At 36.2% G+C, this 20,941-nt stretch overlaps 1 protein-coding gene across 1 annotated transcript; it reads right to left on the minus strand.

The window, feature by feature from the left end:
• Positions 1–8,535: 8,535 nt before the first annotated feature.
• On the minus strand, positions 8,536–9,210 carry LOC149826789 (uncharacterized). Its single transcript, XM_090020131.1, has one exon. The coding sequence runs from the start codon at positions 9,118–9,120 to the stop codon at positions 8,689–8,691; it is 432 nt and encodes a 143-aa protein (XP_089876257.1). The 5' UTR covers positions 9,121–9,210; the 3' UTR covers positions 8,536–8,688.
• Between the last annotated feature and the right edge of the window lie 11,731 nt (positions 9,211–20,941).

Here is a 20,941-nt window from a genome sequence, read left to right on the forward strand (position 1 = left end):
CTCATCGCACGCTTGTATATACAGTAAGTGTGTTAGGGAATTGGATATACTTTTTTGGGGAAATAACTGAGTTGCCTTAAGGTGAAAAAGTGCAAACTTCATCCATATTGGTTGGGAAATCTAGTCTAACATGTCCCCATCATGGGCAAATGGCCTTACATCGGGGATCAAGCAGTTGAAAAGAAATATGTACACTAAGGATATTAGAACTGGAAATATGAAAACTAAGGGTCGGATTAATGCATGGACCTGGGTACAGTTTGTGAAATTTTATACCAGACCGAAACACGATCTGAGTTCCGATTAAGACCCACAAATTTTCAATATAAAACATGATAAAAAATATAGTTTTACCGAGTATGATCTGGGTCTGGTTCATGTAGTTTTTATCGGATACGGGTATGTTTTTTTTTATAGTGAACCCGATACCATACCCAAAAACCTTGTCCAAATCTTGTTCCACCTGGGTCCCAACCAAATCCGCCCGTTGACTCCCCTAATTCCAAGTTCCAACCAACCATCAAAAGTGATTATCGCTTCCACGCTTGTCTTTCCTAAGAAATAGATGATTAATCGTACAAACTGCACTTTCCGCACATTTTCATATGGTTCCAAATTTGAAAAAGTAGCCCTAGGCTATCACACAGCAACACGCAGATATAGACACTAACACGCATAGATATTATTTTAATATTATTGTCATAAAATCTTAATAATGATAATAATAGCTTAACAAATATAATATTTTAATATAAAAATATCAAAAAATACTTTCATCAATTAAAAATTCCATGTTCTATCATTTTATGTTTGCAAAAAGTTTTGAACTCGATTGCCAAACTTGTGTCTCGACTCGAGTCAGGCCGTGTCCTTTATCTTGTAGCCCTAGTAGACTATCAAAGGCATTCGTATTTACAAATGAATAAAAAAATAATACATCCAATCATGTTGACAGTCGTTTAAAATAAAATATAATATATAGGTACTTAATGTACGTTGAATTTACATTTAACACGTATATATACACCAACCTTTAGAGAAATTGCTCATATGTTGCTTTTACATTTTTTAAACTTTTAGCCCTCAGTTGTAGATACAAGGATGAGCAGCTACAAAATTGACATTCGCTACTTTAAGGAAAGGAAAATTCTAGAAGTGTCATTTAAAAAAATTACTAGAGTTTGGTGATACAAAAAGTAAGGGTTTTATTTTAAAGATTTTAAAACCAAAGCAGCTAAAATGTAAACTTGCTATATTAGATGCTTGTATGTAAATCATCTTTTTGTATTTTCAATAAGCCCCGATAAACCTCAAGGGTGCTCTTGATTACCTTGGATCTCCCTGTTTTAAGCTAGGCCACCCCCTCTCCCCCCAAAAAACCCATGGATTTCAATTCCGATGGGAAAGGGGGAGAGGGGTCCATTAACAGTTCAAAAGCCTCAGATCTTAGATATGAGGTAATCAAGCGCACACCAAGGGAATGTTTGGAAGAGATGTAGGAAAAGTGATGCAAAATGAAAAATTAATACAGATTTTCGGACCCTTCTAAATGAGATACTTTGTTTTTCTAAAATGTATATTTTTTTTATAGTAAACATTCATCCATGAGGGTGGTAGAGGAATGTTTTCTACCAAGAGAATTTATTTTTCCACTCTCCACGGCACATCTCACCACCACCCACTACCACCGTCCTCCTCCTCTCTTTCATTTTTGTATATTTTTCCACTATGTTTTTTTCATGTTACACCAACAAGCGATTTATTTTTTTGGGGGGAGAACTCATATCAAAAACTCTCATTGGCAAAACTTTCTTTTCCGATAATTTTTTTCTCTTCCAAACGTGCCCCGTGAGGGTTTTACCAATCAGTGTGAGGTTTTTTTTTGGACTATCTAAACAATGAAAAATGCAAAAACCTCTATCACCAACTGTACATTGACTGGCTCCGACTCCTAAAACCTTTGTGGTGTGTTTGATTACCTCCGATCACTGAGGAGAACTGAGGTTTAGTGGATCGAGTGGTGGGGTCCACACCTTGATCCAACCTCCTTACAAATGATGGATTAAGCCAAAATCCATCATAAACCTAGGTTTTCAAGACCGATGGGGGAGAAGCAGACTAAAAACCTCAGTTTTGAGATTTGAGAATCTCTAGTTAGAAAACCTCAGGTTTTAGATTCGAGGTAATGAAACACACCCTTGAGGTCCTCCTTGGCTCTCATAGAGTATTAACTTTGCAGCAAGGAACACCTCCAAGGATTTCGAACTGGTGACATCTATTCAACTTAGTGAATCACAAATTACCTTAATAGAAATTGCCTACTTATATTACATCCAAAAACTATCTTGGCTGGAGCCATTGATTTGCTGAACAAAATTGTTCCAAGATCTGGCTTCATATGGTTTACCATAACAAACTCCATGTCTCTGCCAACCACATTGCATATCACATGAATCACATCCCAGCTATTTAATGCATTTATCTTTTTTTTTTTGTTCAATTCAGACCATGGGTTCCTTGAGAAGGGAGTAACAACTGTAGATCTCATTTGGACCCCATGACACACCAACCATACCACCATGTCAATTGGTGGAACATTTACTTTTATTAAAGCATCCATTAAATGCTGAAAAGCATAGTTTCCTGGCCTCCCACTTGGACAATGCATTGCATTAGGAAAATGGAAGTGGGGAATCATTGAAAGTCGCTTTCAAGGGTTCCACCAAAAGATGTGGTTTTATATTCACCAGTGGAAAAGCTCATGTTAAGGGCTTTGCTCATCTGGTAGAAGTGATCCCAATGTCACCAAGTTGAACGAACATCACAATGATATGATTCGACAGGAGCTGACGTTATCAAGTTGTTATGATTGCTCCTAATTCTTTGCTTTATCATTATCCTAATGTAGTTGGAGACTCTCAAATGAAAGATGTGTTGTTGTGTCCATTGAGAGATATATAAGGATATTCAAGAGAGCATATAAGATATAAGAAAATATAATAGAAATCTCATCGTGAATGTAGGCTTGACTGTCGAACCACATATATTCAAGAGTGTTTTGCGTGATTTATATTTCTTTTGATGATTTGACATGGTATCAAAGCGGGCAATTTGAGGCCTTGTGTTCTTGCATATGAAATCATGGCAGAAGAAGGAGAATCATCTGGAGGCGATAATTCTAGAACTGTTAACAACATGCCACAAGGAATTACTGTCATGGGACAGGAACCAAATCCAACGTTAAGAATCACTACCGTTCTTATCAACGGATCAAATTATTTGACCTGGTCTAAAGCAGCGATATTATTCCTTAATGGCAGGTCGAAATTGAGCTACATAGGCGATAAATGCTCTCAACCTCCTATCGGTGATCTTAAGTATGATGAGTGTGTGTCATCAAACCATCTTGTTATGTCTTGGATTTTAAATTTCATTAAACCATAATTGGTCGAAGGTTTTATGTTCCTTGATACTTCAAAGGAAATTTGGGATTCATTAAAGGAAATATATGGTGAAAAAAATGATATTGCCCAAATTTACCAGCTGAATCAAGATATTTCAAAACTTGAGAAAGGTGATAAACCATTTAGTTTATATCTCAGCACATTGTGTGGGATGTGGGACAAATTGTTCATGCATTACCCCATAGAAACGAATCCTGAGATCATAAAAAAAGGATAGAAGATAAAATTTTTAAAATCCTTGCGGGGCTTGGATCGGACTATGAAGGATTGCGTGGATAGATTCTCATGGTGCAAACCTTACCTAGTCTTAATTTAGTCTGCTCCATTATTCATCGAGAGGAAACCTAAAGACATGTGATGAGTTGTGAGCCGAAGGCTTCAAGCGAATTAAATGAAAAGATGGCATATGCAGCTACTGGTTCCACAACAGAAAAAAACCTTTCAAATGACCAACAAAGATGCAGGAAAGCAACAAGAAGGTATTGGTCGCGGGCGTGTTCAGTGTAGCTACTGTAAGAAACTGGATCATATTAAAGAAAAGTTTTGGTAAATAGTAGGCCAACCGGTGAGGAATTCACAAAGCGACGCAGCTAAGGGCAACTAGAACATCACCATAGATGACCTGGAACGTCTTCTTCATAAATTTGGGAAGACCAACGTTGCAATGATTAAACTGGATGAGCATGGTGTCGATGGTAAGCAAGGTAAAGTTTATGCCTTTTTCTTGTTTGAAGGTTCTCATAGATGGATAGTGGACAACGGGGCGTTTGACCACATGATGGGTTGTAAGTCTTGGTTTTCTAATTTAAAACCCGCCAATAAAGGACCTATTTGAGTCGCCAATGAAGGACTGGTTACTGTTGAATCAATAGGTGAAGTTGTTTTTTTCAAAAACAGAACTCTCAAGTTCTGTATATCCCTGATTTGTCAGCAAACCTCTTATCTGTTAAAAGGATAACTCAAGAACTTGATTGTGTGGCTATTTTCCATTCTAATTACATGGTGTTTCAGGAAAAGAATTCGAAGACTGTGATTAGTAGAGCTACATAATGGAACGATCAGTATTGGCTGGACGTTGAAGACACGTCCTACATAGCGTGCAAAGGCATTGATGCTAACCGACTGTGGCATCAAAGATTAAGGCACCCTACTGGAAAAAAATTGAAATCTTTATTTCCTAAATTACCAGTTTGTGTTGACTCTTGTGATGCATGTCAATATGCAAAACAGTCTAGATTGTCGTTTCAAATAAGTGATGAACGATCTAGCAAAATTTTTTATTTAGTTCATACTGATGTGTAGGGACCTACCCCAACTACTTCATATTTGGGATATAAATATTTTTTGCTTTTCATAGATCATCTCGAACTTCATGGATTTACTTTCTCAAACAAAAAATTGATGTGGTCAAAATGTTTAAGGAGTTCTATTGTATGGTCCAAACTCAGTTCAATGCAAAAATTAAAACTCTTAGATCCGATAATGGAGGAGAGTTTGATAATTTAGAAATGAAACAATTTATGAGTAAAAATGAGATTTTGCCACAGACCACTTGTTCGAGAACTCCTCAGCAAAATGGTGTATCTGAGAGAAAGAATCGTCATTTGTTGAATGTAGCTAGAGCTTTGATGTTTCATATGAATGTTCCTCATGTTTTTTGGACAGATGTCATTGCCATCACATGCTATATTATAAACTGGATACCAAGTTCTTCTTTGAACAATAAAATACCTCTTGAAGTTCTTAAGAATCGAAAACACTCTCTTAATTATCTTTGTGTTTTTGGTTGCAAGTGTTTTATTCATGTTCAAGGGCATATGAGAAACAAGTTTCAGAAAAGAGCCTTAAAATGTGTTTTTCTGGGCTATTCCAATGTTAAAAAATGATATCCAGTTGGTCAACGGATTTATTTCTCATGTGATGTAGCCTTTTTTGAAAAGGAGTCATATTATTTGAATCATGTTTCTCATATATTTGATGTTGGTTGTCAGGGGGAGTCTGATAGTTTGAAGCATGTTCTGTCGGCTCTAGATGCTAATGAAGATAATCAAGCTTATAAACAGGTCGAGATACACATGGAGACTAGTCAAGAAGAGGTTAACAACACCAATGAGGTAACTACTCTCAGACGATCTCAAAGGGAAAGTAGACGTCCAACTTATCTCAGAGATTTCTACACTTATTGTGCTTCACAATCCACTCAATATCCTATTGAATAAAATGTGGTTTTTGAAAATCTACGTCCTCAGGATGTAAACTACCTTCTATTTGTCTATGCTTGCAAGGAACCAAACACTTTTGAAGAAGCCAATTCTAGCCAAGTTTGGAAAGAGGCTATGAAAGAAGAGTTGAATGCTCTTAAAAAAAATCAGACATGAAAACTTGTTGAACTTTCCTCTGAAAAGAAATCTGTTGGATGACGTTGGATATATAAAATAAAGTATCATAGTAATGGGAAGATAGACAGGTACAAAGCTCATCTTGTTGCTAAAGGATATAATCAAGAAGAAGGGGTAGATTTTGCTGAAACCTTTGCTCCAGTTGCAAATATGAAATTCATTCAAATTTTACTTGACATAGCCAGTAGCAAAAGTTGGCCTACGTTTCAATTGGATGTTAAAAATGCTTTCCTGCATGGAGAATTAGAAGAAGAAGTTTTCATGGATCTTACTCTCAGATATGAAGTTAAGGGAAAACAAAACGTTGTGTGCAAACTAAAAAAGTTCTTATGCGTGCAAACTAAAAAAGTCCTTGTATGGGCTGAAACAGTCTTCACGAGCCTAGTTTGCAAAATTGAATGAAACCTTGATAGAAATTGGTTTCAAGAGAAGTAGTTCAGATCACTCCCTGCTTGTCATACACAATAATGAAAAAATTGTGGTTTTTATTGTGTATGTGGACGACAACATAATAACAGGAAATAGTGTCAGTCTGATTGAAAAAGTCAAGTCAAAGTTACATGCAAAATTTGAAATTAAAGATCTTGGACATTTGAGATACTTCTTAGGCATAGAAGTGAGACTCATTCAGATAAAGGTATGTTTTTGTGTCAACGAAAATATGTTTTGGATCTTCTTAAAGATACAAGAATGCTTGGTGCAAAGTCTATGGACACTCCAATTGAAGTTAACAAAAAGGAGGGGAATCTAGAAGGTGAACAAGTAGAAGACATCAAGAGCTTTCAGAGACTCATCGCTCGACTTATATATCTTACTGTCACAAGGTCAGATATTACGTTTGGAGTTCATTGCTGGAGTCAACATATGCACAAACTGTGAACTATTCATCTTGAGATGGCTTATCGTATTTTAAGATATTTAAAAAGCTCACTCGGGAAAGGTATTCTTTTGAAAAAAATAGTTCTCTTGATATAAGTGGATATTCAGATGCAGATTGGGCAGGAGATCCAGTTGACAGATCAACCACTGGATATTGTACTTTCCTTGAAGAAAATCTAGTTACCTGGCGAAGTAAGAAGCAAAGTGTGGTGGCACGCTCAAGTGCAGAAGTAGAATACCGAGCAATGGCAATGACAACTTGTGATCTTATTTGGGTAATGAATATCTTCAAAGACATCGGATTTTGTCATGACAAGTCAATGCAACTCAAATGTGATAATAAAGATGCAATTCATATTAGTGTCAAACATGTTTTTCACGAAAGGACTAAACACATAGAGGTTGACTGTCATTTTATTCGTGAAAAAGTTCAAGCCAATATTATTTCAACACCATTTGTAAGAAGTGAAGAACAATTAGTAGATGTTCTCACTAAAGCGCTTGCTCGTGATCGGTTCGAAAGTATCATCACCAAGCTGAGAATGACAAACTTGACCTTCCCAGCTTGAGGGAGAGTGTTATCTGATATGATCAGATAGAAACTGATGTTTTCAAGTTGTCATAACTGCTCTTAATTCTTTGCTTTGTCATTATCCTGATGTAGCTGGAGACTCTCAAATGAAAGATTTGTTGTTATGTCTTGAGAGATATATAAGGAAGTTTAAGAGAGCATATAAGATATAAGAAAATAAGAGAGAAACCTCATTATGGATGTAGGCTTTATTGTCGAACACCGTATATTCCATGTGATTTATATTTTTTTTTTTATTATTTGACAGGGTATACTCCACCGGTGGACAAGGGGACGTCAAAGGGTTTTACCAACAAGGCCAGCCAATGTACTGATCAGTGACAAGGGTTTTTCCCTTGGATTATCAAGAAAAAAATGCCAGGTTGGCCAAATGTGAAAAAGTTGCCCATCATTCCCAAGTCCAAATGTGATAAAGAAGAATCCCCGTCTGATTAATGGTATTGGGTTCTCATCTTAGTGAAGAAGGTATCAACAAAAAAAAAAAGCCATGTTGGCCAATTGTGAAAAGCCGCCCAGAATGCCCAAGAAGTCCTAATGTGATAAAGAAGAATCCCATCTGATTAAAGGTATTGGGTTCTCATCATAGTGAAGAAGGTATCTCTCTCTGTCTTTCCTTGATCCAGAATACAAGCCCAAACTTTGAAAGTTCTATTCACATAAGTTCTCTGGTTCGTTCTTCATACAAGTTTTGTGCAAAAGCTTTAACTAAAAACTAAAATTGAGGAACTCATTGAAATATTGTTGCATTTCAACCCTGGAAAGAAGGGTCATGCTTCTCTGAGACAGTAAACTACCATATCTTCAATATCTAAAACAGTGAGAACATGAGATTCTTGGTCTAGGATTCATATATTTGAGAATTGGAAATTCCAAGTTGGGGCTAAACCAAATGGTAATGAGAGGTGAGATCAAATATAATTTAGAATGCAAAACAACTCAGTTAGTTCATCCATCAGAAGGATCTCTCTTGGAAAGTAATCATCCCACAAACTGAAGTGCATAAGATCACCCATATAATGATTATAAGAAAAAATGACCACTGATATACTCAACTAATTCCTCTGGTTGGGGTGGCGACATTCCTCATGGCACATCACAATATGTTGACCATTAATCCCATATACCACAAAACCCTTTGGGGTCAAACTCATGTAATATTGAAACACCATAAAAATGAAAGACAAAGCAATGAAAAGAAAAACCAAAAAAATCAAAGGGTTGTTCTTCATTTCTTATGGTATCCTAACAAGCATCCCAAATAAAAATAAAAACCATGGTACTTCTTCCCTAAGCACATAAGACCCCTACCATATCCCTACCCATAGATAAACAACAAATCATAAGAAACTATGACCTACTCCTCAATCTGGAAGGCAGACACAGGAAAGCTCCTCCCAATGCCTCCTGGACCAATGAAGGTGATCTTACCAGTAGGTGGGTTATCTACATACATCTCAGTGAGGGTCACCCAGATGAAGAACTCCTTGCTCTTCACCCCAGTCATCTTCTTGAACCTGCCCTTCTCTGCGTAGGCGGTGACCACCGGGGCATAGGACACCATCTTGCCGATCTCCTTGAAGTAGTGATCCTTCTTTTTCTTCTGCTTAAGCCACACATACCCTGTCTCCCTCACAATCCCAACCTCTGTGATGTCTTCAAGGGGGAGGAGGCCATTGGGCAACTCCATCTCCTTGAGCAACTCAATGGCCTTCTGCCTGCAGATCTCATCCCCATGATAGACCTCTGCCTTGGCCTTGAGGTCCTCTTCTATGACCAGGCAAGCCATTGCTTTAAGGCTAAGGATTTGTTGGGTAGAGAGAGGGAGGGACTCTTCTGAGAAGGGAGAAATTTAGAAAATGTGCTGGGGCGGACTCTCTCTCTCATCGCACGCTTGTATATACAGTAAGTGTGTTAGGGAATTGGATAAATTTTTTTGGGGAAATAACCGAGTTGTCCATAAGGTGAAAAAGTGCAAACTTCATCCATATTGGTTGGGAAATCTAGTCTAACATGTCCCCATCATGGGCAAATGGCCTTACATCGGGGATCAAGCAGTTGAAAAGAAATATGTACACTAAGGATATTAGAACTGGAAATATGAAAACTAATGTGAACCCTTATTTTTATGAATTATTTTGTTCTTTTCTCTTGAATCTAATCATACTGATGGGATCTGCATTATTGATTTTATAAGAATCTGTTATTGAATAATCCTATTTTGATGCATAAATTAATTTTTTTAAAGCTTTAAAATTAATGACTCATAATCTTCATAAATATTCAAGCATTCAAACATGGCCTTTTCCCATAAAAATACATGGTTGATTCTTGACGAATTCACCATGCCAAGCACATCCACATGGTTGGATTTGCAAAAAAGGTGTTAGAAATACCCATATTTCTAGTTCTCATATTTCAGTTCTGGTATTTTAGTGACATGGTAAATGTGATTTAGCCAACACAAAAAAGAAAGATATTTCATGGGAGTATAGGGTGTTTGGAAGAGCATGAAGAACTTGGAAAATGATGAAGATGTTGGGCGTGGGGTGAGTAGTGGTTGGCACAAGAAAAACCAGGGGTGCTCTAGTTTGTGAATTCATTTTCTTTGAAGAGATAAGCTGCAACTGTGGATTTGAATTTTTGTCTTCGATTTGACTGTTGGATGAGTAATGGCTACATTGATTGGGGAAGTTGATGGGGGCAAAGGAAATCCAATTAATGAGGGCTACCTGTGCTGCAGTCGACTAAAAAAAGGATAGATTGGAGGTGGGTAGGTTGGCTCCACCTTTCCATTAAAGACAATTCAATGGGACGTGGGTATTCTATGTTGCGTTTGGTTGGTTTAACCCCCCTCAACACCACTCTCTCTCTCTCTCTCTCTCTCTCTCTCTCTCTCATATGCAATTCAGCACTCACCTAATCACCAAGACATTAAAATTGTTGATTTGTCAACATTGTGGTCTCCAACCGTTTTTCAGAGGATCTAAGCCATGATATCCTCTGTGAATTGATGGATACAAGCATGAAGTTAGAGTTCATTTGAGACCGTCCATCTCAGATCTGACGATCTGAAGCTCCACGGGATCATGAATTGGGACCAGAAATCTGCAGATCTTAGGCATCTTTGAGGATCCCGGATCATCAGAGATGATAAGGTGATGCGATTTGACATGGCACAACACCAGATCCGACCTTGATTGGTGTGTCCATGGGTCTCTTAGTGCGATGCGTCGCATTCAAACACCTCCTTAAATTTTTAATATTTTAAAGGGGTTTAAAGCATTTTTAATATTTTTATTATTTTTTTAACGAACATGTGTAATCTTCTGGTAAAAAACTGGCCAATTCAGCTTGATTAGGTTCGATTCTGAATCGTTTTAAAAATCGATTCTCGCACAATACCATTTCTGACAACATTCAACTCTGAACTTACAAAGGCAACAATGGGTCTACTGAAAGCCTGATCCTTGTTCCTTGTTTGCTACTAGAAAAACAGGCTGTGCCAACTACTGGTCCAGTGGAACGCCAATTCGGTTTGGAAACAGGGCACTGTAACACGGATCAGACTATACTGGAACCACTACAACAAATATATACGTTAATTCTGTTGGATGAGGATCAGAATGTCTGAGAACAATCAGGATCCTGATGTTGTAGGTTTTTTGTTGTCCTTTTTTTTATCTGATTTCTGTTTTGTTCCTATTGATCCATGTATGAACGACGTAAATTGCATCTTGATCCGCATCTGGGACCCATTTAGACTATGTGTACATTAGCTGTGTTTAATGGGACTCATAAGCAGCCTATAATAATTGAGCAAACGAGTTGGCTTTGGTGGGAGTACATATCCTATAATAATTTGTTGAAAGAAATTGGTTGCGAGTGATACTGATATTGCTGAATTTGGTCACCTCTCTCTCTCTCTCTCTCTCTCTCTCTCTCTCTCTCTCTCTCTCTCTATATATATATATATATATATATATCATGTAAACCAATCTTCAAGTGAAAGCCAAATTAAATTTAGGCTCTGTTTGCTAGGATGTCTGTTTATGCATTTGCTAAAAGCATATGGTTAAATTACCTTAGTGGTGGATGTTTGGAAAGCGGTAGCTGGGGTGGGAGTAGGGCTGGTAAACAAGCTAAATGAACCGAACAGGGGTAGTTAGGGCTCGGCTCGTTTACAGCCATATAGTGTTCGGATTTGACTCATATGACTTGTGTGAGACAAGCCGAGCTCAGCTAGTATAGGGGCAATCAAAACAAGCTGGGTCTGATGCAATTAAGATGACCCAATTGATCCAACATGTTTTTTTGGGATTTATAGTGCAATAAAGTCTACGCAAGCTGTCTCAACGAGCTTATATGAGCCGAGCCAAGACAAACACCCCTTGTTCGTGTTGGACTCAGCAATGAATAACGTACGAGCTCGTGTTCAGCTCATCATCCAAACAAACCGAACATGAACAAGTTTGGGACGAGCTGAACCAAGCCGAGCCACTAGTTGCTCGGTTCGTTTATCAGCCCTAGGTGGGAGTTTATGCATTTGGGCCCTCTCCCCTTTATATTTGCATTAAATCATGGATTTGGTAACTGCCAACTGGCATTGGATTTGCATTAAATCATGGATTTGGTAGCACAGTCATTACTGTTCCAAATGCATAAACTCCCACCGAACTGCCAGTTTCCAAATGGGGCCAACCAACTTGGCAATTGCGACCATTTGCTCTTCTTTTCTTCTCTTCAATATTTACCCCAAAAAATTGGGTAATTGTGATCATTATATGCATGACTCGGATTAATTTGGGACTTGGTTCAAATTGTTCTTCAAAACAAGTAGCTAAATTGTGTGCATCATATTAGTCCACAAGGGCTTCGCTCATCTCGATGGGGACAACTAGTAAATGTCATCACAAAACTTATAGAAGCATCCCTTTCACGAGGCTGAGACTAGGTGCACATCCTGGGCAAAGGGGTACCTAGGGTTTTAACCCAATGAGTTCACTATTGATCAGGGCTGATAAATGAACTGAGCAGCTCATGACTCGGCTTAGTTGGCTTGTCATGAATGTGTTTGTAATCGGTTCATATAACTGGCAAGCTGAGCCACGAGCAGCTCGTTTACCTTAAATGGGTCGAGCTCATATATATATATATATATATATATATATATATATATATATATATATATATATATATATATATATATATATATATATATATATATATATTATCAATGACTAGCAATAAGTGATCTTAAATAGCCAAACGATTAATAATAAAAACTAATTGGATTGGCCCAATCAAATTATTAAGAGGGTAGTCATAGGATCAAAAATAACTCTATCGAAGTCAAGATCCTCCAAAACATAGGGCACTAGTCATTGGTCAACTTAAGTCAAATGGTCAAGTGCAAACGGGGATGGTGTTCAAACTCAATAAATGGGTTGATCAAGGACTTCGAGTTAAAATCATTCCAAGTACAAAAAAACATAAATCAAACGTCCACCACTGTAACAATGACCAAAACAAATTGACCTGAAACTCAAACCCAAATCTAAGGATAAAGCTAAAGTTAAATCCAAAGTTCAAGGTTAAAAGTTCAATTAATATTCACGATTAGCCTTGATCATAAAAGCAACTCTACTTTGTATAAACTCGTGTGAATATATTGTGAAATCAACAAAGTTTTCGCGTAAAAGCTAACTTAGAAAAACGATGAGTAATAGGTGGACAAAGCTAGGTGCCGAACCCACGTGATCACAATGCCGTTGTTTTTGTGGAGTAAGCCAAGAATAAGTATAATGTTTACCAGCTTAGGCAATAGTTGGAGACGAACTTTAGAGTTTGGTGGCCCAAAAATCATTCTATAAGAAGTTATTCCGTACCTAACAATCATGAAAAGTAAGTAGCAGGCGTTCCCATATCATTTGCTTCATGTTTTATAAGCTCTCTTTCTCTTGGTTTAGATGCTGCAAATGAAAGTAACCATTAACTCAAGGTTTTCATGAAACTTTATGGATTGATTAACGGATTAAGGACCTTAAATACATTGATTGGTTGTGCTTCTATCCATTTTATGGTTAACTAGGAAATAAATCTCTACTTTTAATCTTCAAAGAAAAATTATGCATTAATGAGGAATTGTATAAGCACATTCAACCGTACGTACAACATACGATCACCGAGAGTCGAGAGATGTACGACAGACCTTGGACCTTGTGTTGTATCGTAATAAAACATGACACCAAATATTTATGGGTAATTTCCTAATATAGACTAATTTTTACTAGAAATTTCATGTTAGTCACCACCTTTTTTGAAATTTTTGATACAGCCTTAGTTTTTTCTAATAATGGTCAAGTAAGGACCTGTTGTAGTCCTTTTAACTTGAGTTAAATATGGGTCATGTCTAGTTTTGGATTTGATTTTTGAAGATTGGTTCTAGTCTTAGACCGGGATGCAGCTGTCCAAAGCTGGCCTACCCATCTAGCAGTCGTATCGGTGCCATGGGGCACCACGCATGCACTGCAGGCCCGATTTGGGGGTTGTGCTGCCAAACTGTAGCAACACCCACGACGGGGTGTCTAGTTTTGGATTTGATTTTTGAAGATTGGTTCTAGTCTTAGACCGGGATGCAGCTCAGTCTCAATAAAGTTTTGAATCCAGTTAGAAAATGAGGCCCACGATGTAGGATCCACTAAAAATGCTGATTTTCATGTGAAAACAAGTTGGATTGGTCTGATTTTGAACCAAACCAGCTATAATGCTTGTTTGGTTATGTGGATATATACGTGGAATTTCCACCAAAAATGATTTTAAAAAGATAAACAAGGTTTTTAAATCAGATTTTGTAAAAGTGCGGGTGTTCGAACAACAAGTCTCCAAGTGGCGAGGGATCAGCTCCAACAAGATCATGGCTCTTCGAATAAGATCTTGTATTCAGGTTGTATGTACCTTCCCACGGACTCTTGAAAATGATCCTTTGATGGTGTAGGATACCCAAGGCTAAAAAAAACAAACAATCTAATACATTAGACAAATCTAATCTAAAATGAATAAAATAAAACAAAACAAAATAAATAAATAAAAATGATGCTCACCACAGCCTTTAGTAGCCCTGCTACGATGACTGACAAGCATGACATGATTCCAACAGAGCTTTAACATGGCTGAGGCTCCGTGGGGGCTAGCTTTCACAAGTTATGGGTGAACCTAGGCTAAGTTAGGATCTAGACCTAGTTGAGACATGGTCTTAATTCTCCAAGGAGTAGCACCTACTTCCTCCATGTCTAGATAGCTGGAATGGGGACCTAGATAAATAATGTATTTGGTTAAGTTATCAAAATTTAGCTGATATGCAATATATTGTTTTTGCTATGATTGGTTGGGCTAATTCCTTAGGGGCTAAGGCATTCTTTTGGGCATGCTTGGAAGCAAGGAAGTGGAATTATAAGGCTTTTACAATGCAAATCCAAGATTAGGGCACATGGTTGAATTCTCCTCCGTAGATGGTTTTAGGCCAAATAAGGTAAGTTCTTAATAGGTTTCACCATTCTCACCATATCTCCCAAAATATAATTGATATTCATGTTAATTGTTTTTTTGTTTGACATATAACATTTATCTACAACTTTTATTTTGGGTTCAAGTCCCAAAATGTAATTTGGTTGGCCAAACACTCATTTTAAATGGGGGCCCAACTAAAAAACTTGGATATACTTTACTATTTTGGTCATAATCCTTCCCCGAACATCTAACTTAACCAAAATTTATTTTATTTGGAAGGTAAGAAAAAACTCATTTAGTCGGTCAAAATCATGTTTTAAGTCAATTATATAATGTTTTGGACTCAAAAAAATCTGTTTGTAAAAAATCTAATCCAATATCCAATTTACTCAAGATCAAAATGGGTAAAAATTTGAGTATCTATATATTTTCCTCTTTGTTGTCAAGCGTGTGATGCTTGATCGATAACAAAAAAGTAGACACATCGATATCAAATGACACAGGTTGACACCTATGCAAAGCTTTTATAAAAATAGTCTTTAAAAAAAGAGAAAGCATGACATCAAATGTGTGCTCTATAGCTAAAGGCATATATATAGCCACACACAAGGATCTCTATATGATTCTCCTTCATATAAGAAGAGAGGTCTTGGCCAAATGACATTAGGATAACAATGAAAATAGTACATTATTTCACACAAGGGCTTCCCTAGAAGTCTAAAGGTGAGCGAAAAGTTTTTGTTGAATGAGGTCAAACAAAAGACAAAACAAGTGCCTTGTTGCATAAGATTACACAGGTAGATGGTGAACAAAACTTTTAAAGATAAAAACTTTTTTTGAAAAAAATTATGTCAGAGACAAACTTTGAAAAATAATTTGAAGCTTTTGACCGAAATGACTAAGACGTCAGACTCACTTGGAAAATGAGGATATGGGTGGCTATGTACTTTTCGATTAGGTAGTAGACCGCTCCATCAGTCTGTGAGACAACCTATAGACCTAATGTCAAACTATCTAACAAGTGATCTTAAAATACGATTAGGTAGGTTTACCTAATGGGATATGGGACAATTCGATGACTATGTCAGCTATAAGAAAACAGGTTCATAACACCTAAAAAATACATGAAAATGCATATGCTATGACATGCTGATGCATGATGAAATGTTTTGATTTGATTTTTTTTTAACAAACTGATCATGAAGCATTTTTTTAAGACAAACTTTTTGACTCATGAAAAACCAACTTTTTTTTAGAGAACAATGCAAAAGATATTTGATCTTAGCTTGCCAAAAGTCAATATTGACATATTTGATGAAAATGACTACTGACAAAATCCATTGCCAAATGTTTCTCACTCTCTTGCTTAATGAATAGTCAATCAAGGTACCATCAGTTTCAAGATAAAGTAGGAACCTTGTTTCACACAAGGGTTTCCTCGACTTAATAAGTAGCCATTTAAAGTGAAAGGTCTTATCGATAACCAACCATGAGTCTCAAGATAAAACAAACAAGACAAAATGTAGTAAGACAATGACAAATTAAAAAAATAACTCAAAATGACACTTCTTGACGATGATGATGATCTAAGCATTGCAAAAAACCCAATTTGAATAAAATCAAGAAAAAATGCATAAAGTGTCAAAATAAACATTGTTGCAAGATCAACTTAGAGACCTTTATGGGGTCGAATGAGACAACTTGAATGATTAAATGCAATATGGATTCTCTTGACAATCAAGACTTGATACTAGACAAGTGACAAAAATAACATTTATGAATGACAAGAGTGCATAACATAATATGAAATGCTATAGGGGGACTTATGAAATGAAATGTGAACTATGTCTCAGATTTGTTGCTTCAAATAGTTTTTTTTCCAAATAAAAGAAAATGCCTCTTTCTAAAACTTTTTGAAATAAATTTTTATAATAATAACTTTTCATTACTTGACTGGATACTTTCCATGAAAAATGTTACAAACATGGAAAGATAGTGCAAAGTGAGTGCATGCAACTTTCAGCTTTTAGCATCAACCTAACTTTTTGCCGATGTTGACCCAACTTCACTTTCAATTTTGCCCCTAATTGAAGTCTTCATAAAACAAGCAAGCTCATTCTTTTTTCATTAGAATAAATCCTTTGTTTAACCCTTAAACTTCTAAGAATCTAATAAAAAAATGCATGTAGAAACTCATGATTCAATAGTTATCAATCTAATCTCACAAATATTGAGACTCTAGAAACTTTCAAATGAGCAAGTCTCGTGGGCCATGCAAGCTTGAAAATGAGATCTCCAAGAGAATGTAATCCTGAGACTTTCCATTCCAATGCACTTTAACCTCTTTATTCTAGAGTTTGGCTCAAACATATCCCATGTTGAATATTTTCAAGTGACCAATTATTTCCCAAAGGCTTTGAAAGAAACAGTAGCACACAAGTCATTGTATTTGGGATACCAAGGAAGAGAATGGTAATAGTGATGGTAAATGGATGAGATGGCAATGACAAAGGCTCTTATTTGTCATGAGTAAATAACTTTTTTTTTAATTAATGTTATGACGAGGCTCAAAAGGGATAACAAAGAAGGTGGGCATGACATTCTTGAATCTGAGGCTTAAAAAAATAACAAGCGGTAAGAGATCTTGGACATTTCTTGCTTGGAGTCCTCAATTGCCTCCTTTTTTAATAATATTATAGACACTTCAATTTTGACAGTCATTTTATGACAGGAGTCATACCAAAATCATGTGTTTTGTCTCATTTTAGAGTTGTTTTAACTTCAACTTCATTTTTGTCCATCAAAATAATGTTCTCAAGATTTTTTGCTCAAAATATGAATTAAACTAGAGAATCTTTACTTTCAGACAAGTCAAAAATCAGGTCAATTTGACATCGGGGTAAAAAGTTATGACCAAACATGGTTACTTGTTCAGTAAAAATCCTATTTTTTAGGTAGGGCCTCCTTTGAGCACATTTTTTCAAACAAAATGATCAAATTTAGTTTTTTAATTAAAAATAAATTAAGTTTGAGCATATTATCTTTCAAACGCGCCAAACTACACCTCAATCTGACATCCAAATAAAAAGTTAGCTTATCATAATGGTTCTGAAGTATGACCCAATTTAAAATATGGAGATCTAAAATTCCTATATCCAATTCATAGAAAACTTCTGGAAGCTTCATCCATGCACTGAGATTCTTATTTTTTTAGAAAACTCTAGAATTCAGATAGAAGCTTCTTGATTTTCTCTTAGAGATAAGCCTTCTTAATCTCTTAGGGACTGCTCTCACCTTAGATTCATTAAACTTGGTTTGTTTCAGGTTGCTTAGCCCCTAATCTAGGTAACTCTAACTAATAGGATTCAACCTAATAATAAGAATAAATAAAAAAGAGACTTTAAAACCTCCAACCAATAAGGTTGTGCCATGTCATTATAAGTCAAATCTTGATTTTTGGATCTTAGATCTATAAAATTATGATTCATACTCATGCAAGGACCCTGTCTTCCTAGTTCGACATCTAGCACCTAAGTACCCGAACTCTGTTGCACCTACCATCCAACCTAGCTTCCTAGAGCCCAACACTCAGATTCTTCTCACGCGAGTCGAACCTAGCTAAGCCAACCCGAGTCTAGTCTAAGTTTAGATCCCTTGTCTCACCTAGCCTCTTATAGCCCATGCTTAGCCAAAGTGTTGTTTGAGTTTCACTGTGTCCGTCATCGTCATAGGAAAGGGCTACCAAGTCTAAGGTGAAATTCAGTTTCCTTTGGACATTTATTTTATTATTATAAGTATGAATTTTCCTAACTTTTGCATACTTTTTTGTGTTTTTCAAGCCTTGGTGGTGACTCACATCATCAAGCTTGTTTCTTTCATATGATCCACGTGTGAGGTATGACCACTCACAAGCTAAAAGCCCAGTGTTGATTTTTAGCTCCTGGTGTGGATGATCTCTACTTGGCAGATGAGAAAATATATGCAACTTAAAGAGCGGACCCCACAACTCTCTCATCTTTTAATCAAATCTAGTTTTTAAATCCAAATTGGGTAAAACCCTCATTTTGGTTTTTAAAATTTGGGGATCCACAAATGTTCATTTTTTTTCTGCATTCTCTTTCACATTTCTTTTATAAGAACTCTTTTTTTATGCTCCTCTTTATAATAAAAGATGCCCTAGTATAAGGCTAGAATGGGTATATTTTGCTTTGTATAGTGAGATGACCAACTTGGTCCTTTTTAAGGTCATTGAAAGCAAAACTCAGGAGCAAAAGGTATTAGTATATAAGATGGATAAATCCACATTACCAACCAAATGAGGGGATAAAAAGCAAATCAAAGCAGAAGGTAGTATGGACATCTTTCAGCTTGAAGAGTTATTATTCTAAGTTGACCATCATAGGCATAACTATAGAATATAAGACTTGATATGCTCTTGTATGATTCATTCTTTACTATTTTCAGGTTTTACAAAAAGATTTGTCGTTCTATTTCACTGAAAGCTTACTCTTTTTATGTCTCTTTTCCATAAAAGGTTCTACTTTCAAGTTTTCTATTCACAACAATAAAAGGAAGCTAACTATTGCTAAAGAGTGAGATAAAGTGCACGTGGTCTTCTCATAAATCCAATGACTTCTTGGCAAAACCCATTCAAATGATTAGATTTTTCATAAAAAGGAAAAAAAAATTCTAAAATTTTCAATTTCTTTTTTATTTTATTTTAAAAAATTCTCATTCTTTTTGGATTTTTGGATTTTACAAATTTTTTTTTTGCATTTTTTAAATAACTAATATGAACATGGTGAGTGCTTGACATTTAACTACAAAAGGTTGAAAGCAAACCTGGTATAGATGATACAGTTTCACCTCTTGTGATTTTTTCAGCACTTTGAAGGAATATGTGACCTAATATGGATAACAAGGTGAGCTTTGAATCTTCCCCACCAATAGACTGTAGATGTTGTGATGATAGATCCATGACATTTTTTTCTCGAAGCATGATGTGGGCCATATTCCAGAAATTTTTTCCTCCCTTCCAACCTTGATCTTTCAAAAGATTGGGATTTGGATTCTTGCTCTGATGTTGCCCTAGATTTAGCTCCATAAAATGGCAGATGACGTTGATCTCCCATATGAACCAAAATTTTGGGTGGCCTTTTGGTTCCCTCGACTCAACATGAATTTGTTTCATATAATGCAAATAGCAAAGGACTCCTTCACCATATTGAACAAAAGAGGTAGGAGCTTGAATTGAGTTAGTAATGATCTTCATTCTTTTATGGATATAGTTCATGATCGAATCTAAGATCAGAAAGTTGATGAACACTATGAACAAAGGTATGATGATGTTATATCTTTCTTTGGAAAATTGTGAGCCGCCCTAAGAAATCTTATCAGAAGAACTTCTCCAAAAGAGACATGACAAATTTCAACTTTTAATTTTTTAAGACATATTTGAATAATTCATCTCAGCATGATTGTCTGTCGATGCCAAATCAGATAAGTCAAAATCTTCTACTACATTAACATATTCAAGATCTTCCTCTTCAACAAGAATTTCAAACACTTGTTCCTCCTCTGAATTATAAACTTTAGGGGTTGATTCAGGCATAACTAGAGCTTCTTCTTCTAGAACTTGGCAAGGACCTCACTCTTTTCCTACAATATGAGAGTGCCAACAGCTGATTCAAACATAATAAAAGCTTCTTTTTCTAGAAGTGCAATAAAACCTTCACTTTTTATCTAAGCCTCACATTGATGGACCTGGGTGTGAGCCAACTTGGATGATTATAACAATTGTGAGACTTCCTCTTGATAACTAGAGCCAATGTAAGCCTTTGGAATTGTGAAAAAAAAAGTCAATATTGGTTCGACTTTGTTGATTATATTGACTACTTTATTATGGTTGCAACTCGGTTCACCTTGATATTTCTTATTTTTTAAAACTAGTTTACCTTTATCAATGTGGTCATGAATTATGTACTTGAGGGAAGTACATTCTTCAGTATCATGACCCAATGTCTGATGGTATCCACAATACTTTGTTTGATCATCTTCCTTGATTTGAAGATGATTTGAGGATTTAGGCAATTTGAGGCCAT

This window comes from Nuphar pumila, chromosome 10, assembly GCF_984573655.1.
Source record: "Nuphar pumila chromosome 10, dmNupPumi1.hap1.1, whole genome shotgun sequence".
Taxonomy (NCBI): domain Eukaryota; kingdom Viridiplantae; phylum Streptophyta; class Magnoliopsida; order Nymphaeales; family Nymphaeaceae; genus Nuphar; species Nuphar pumila.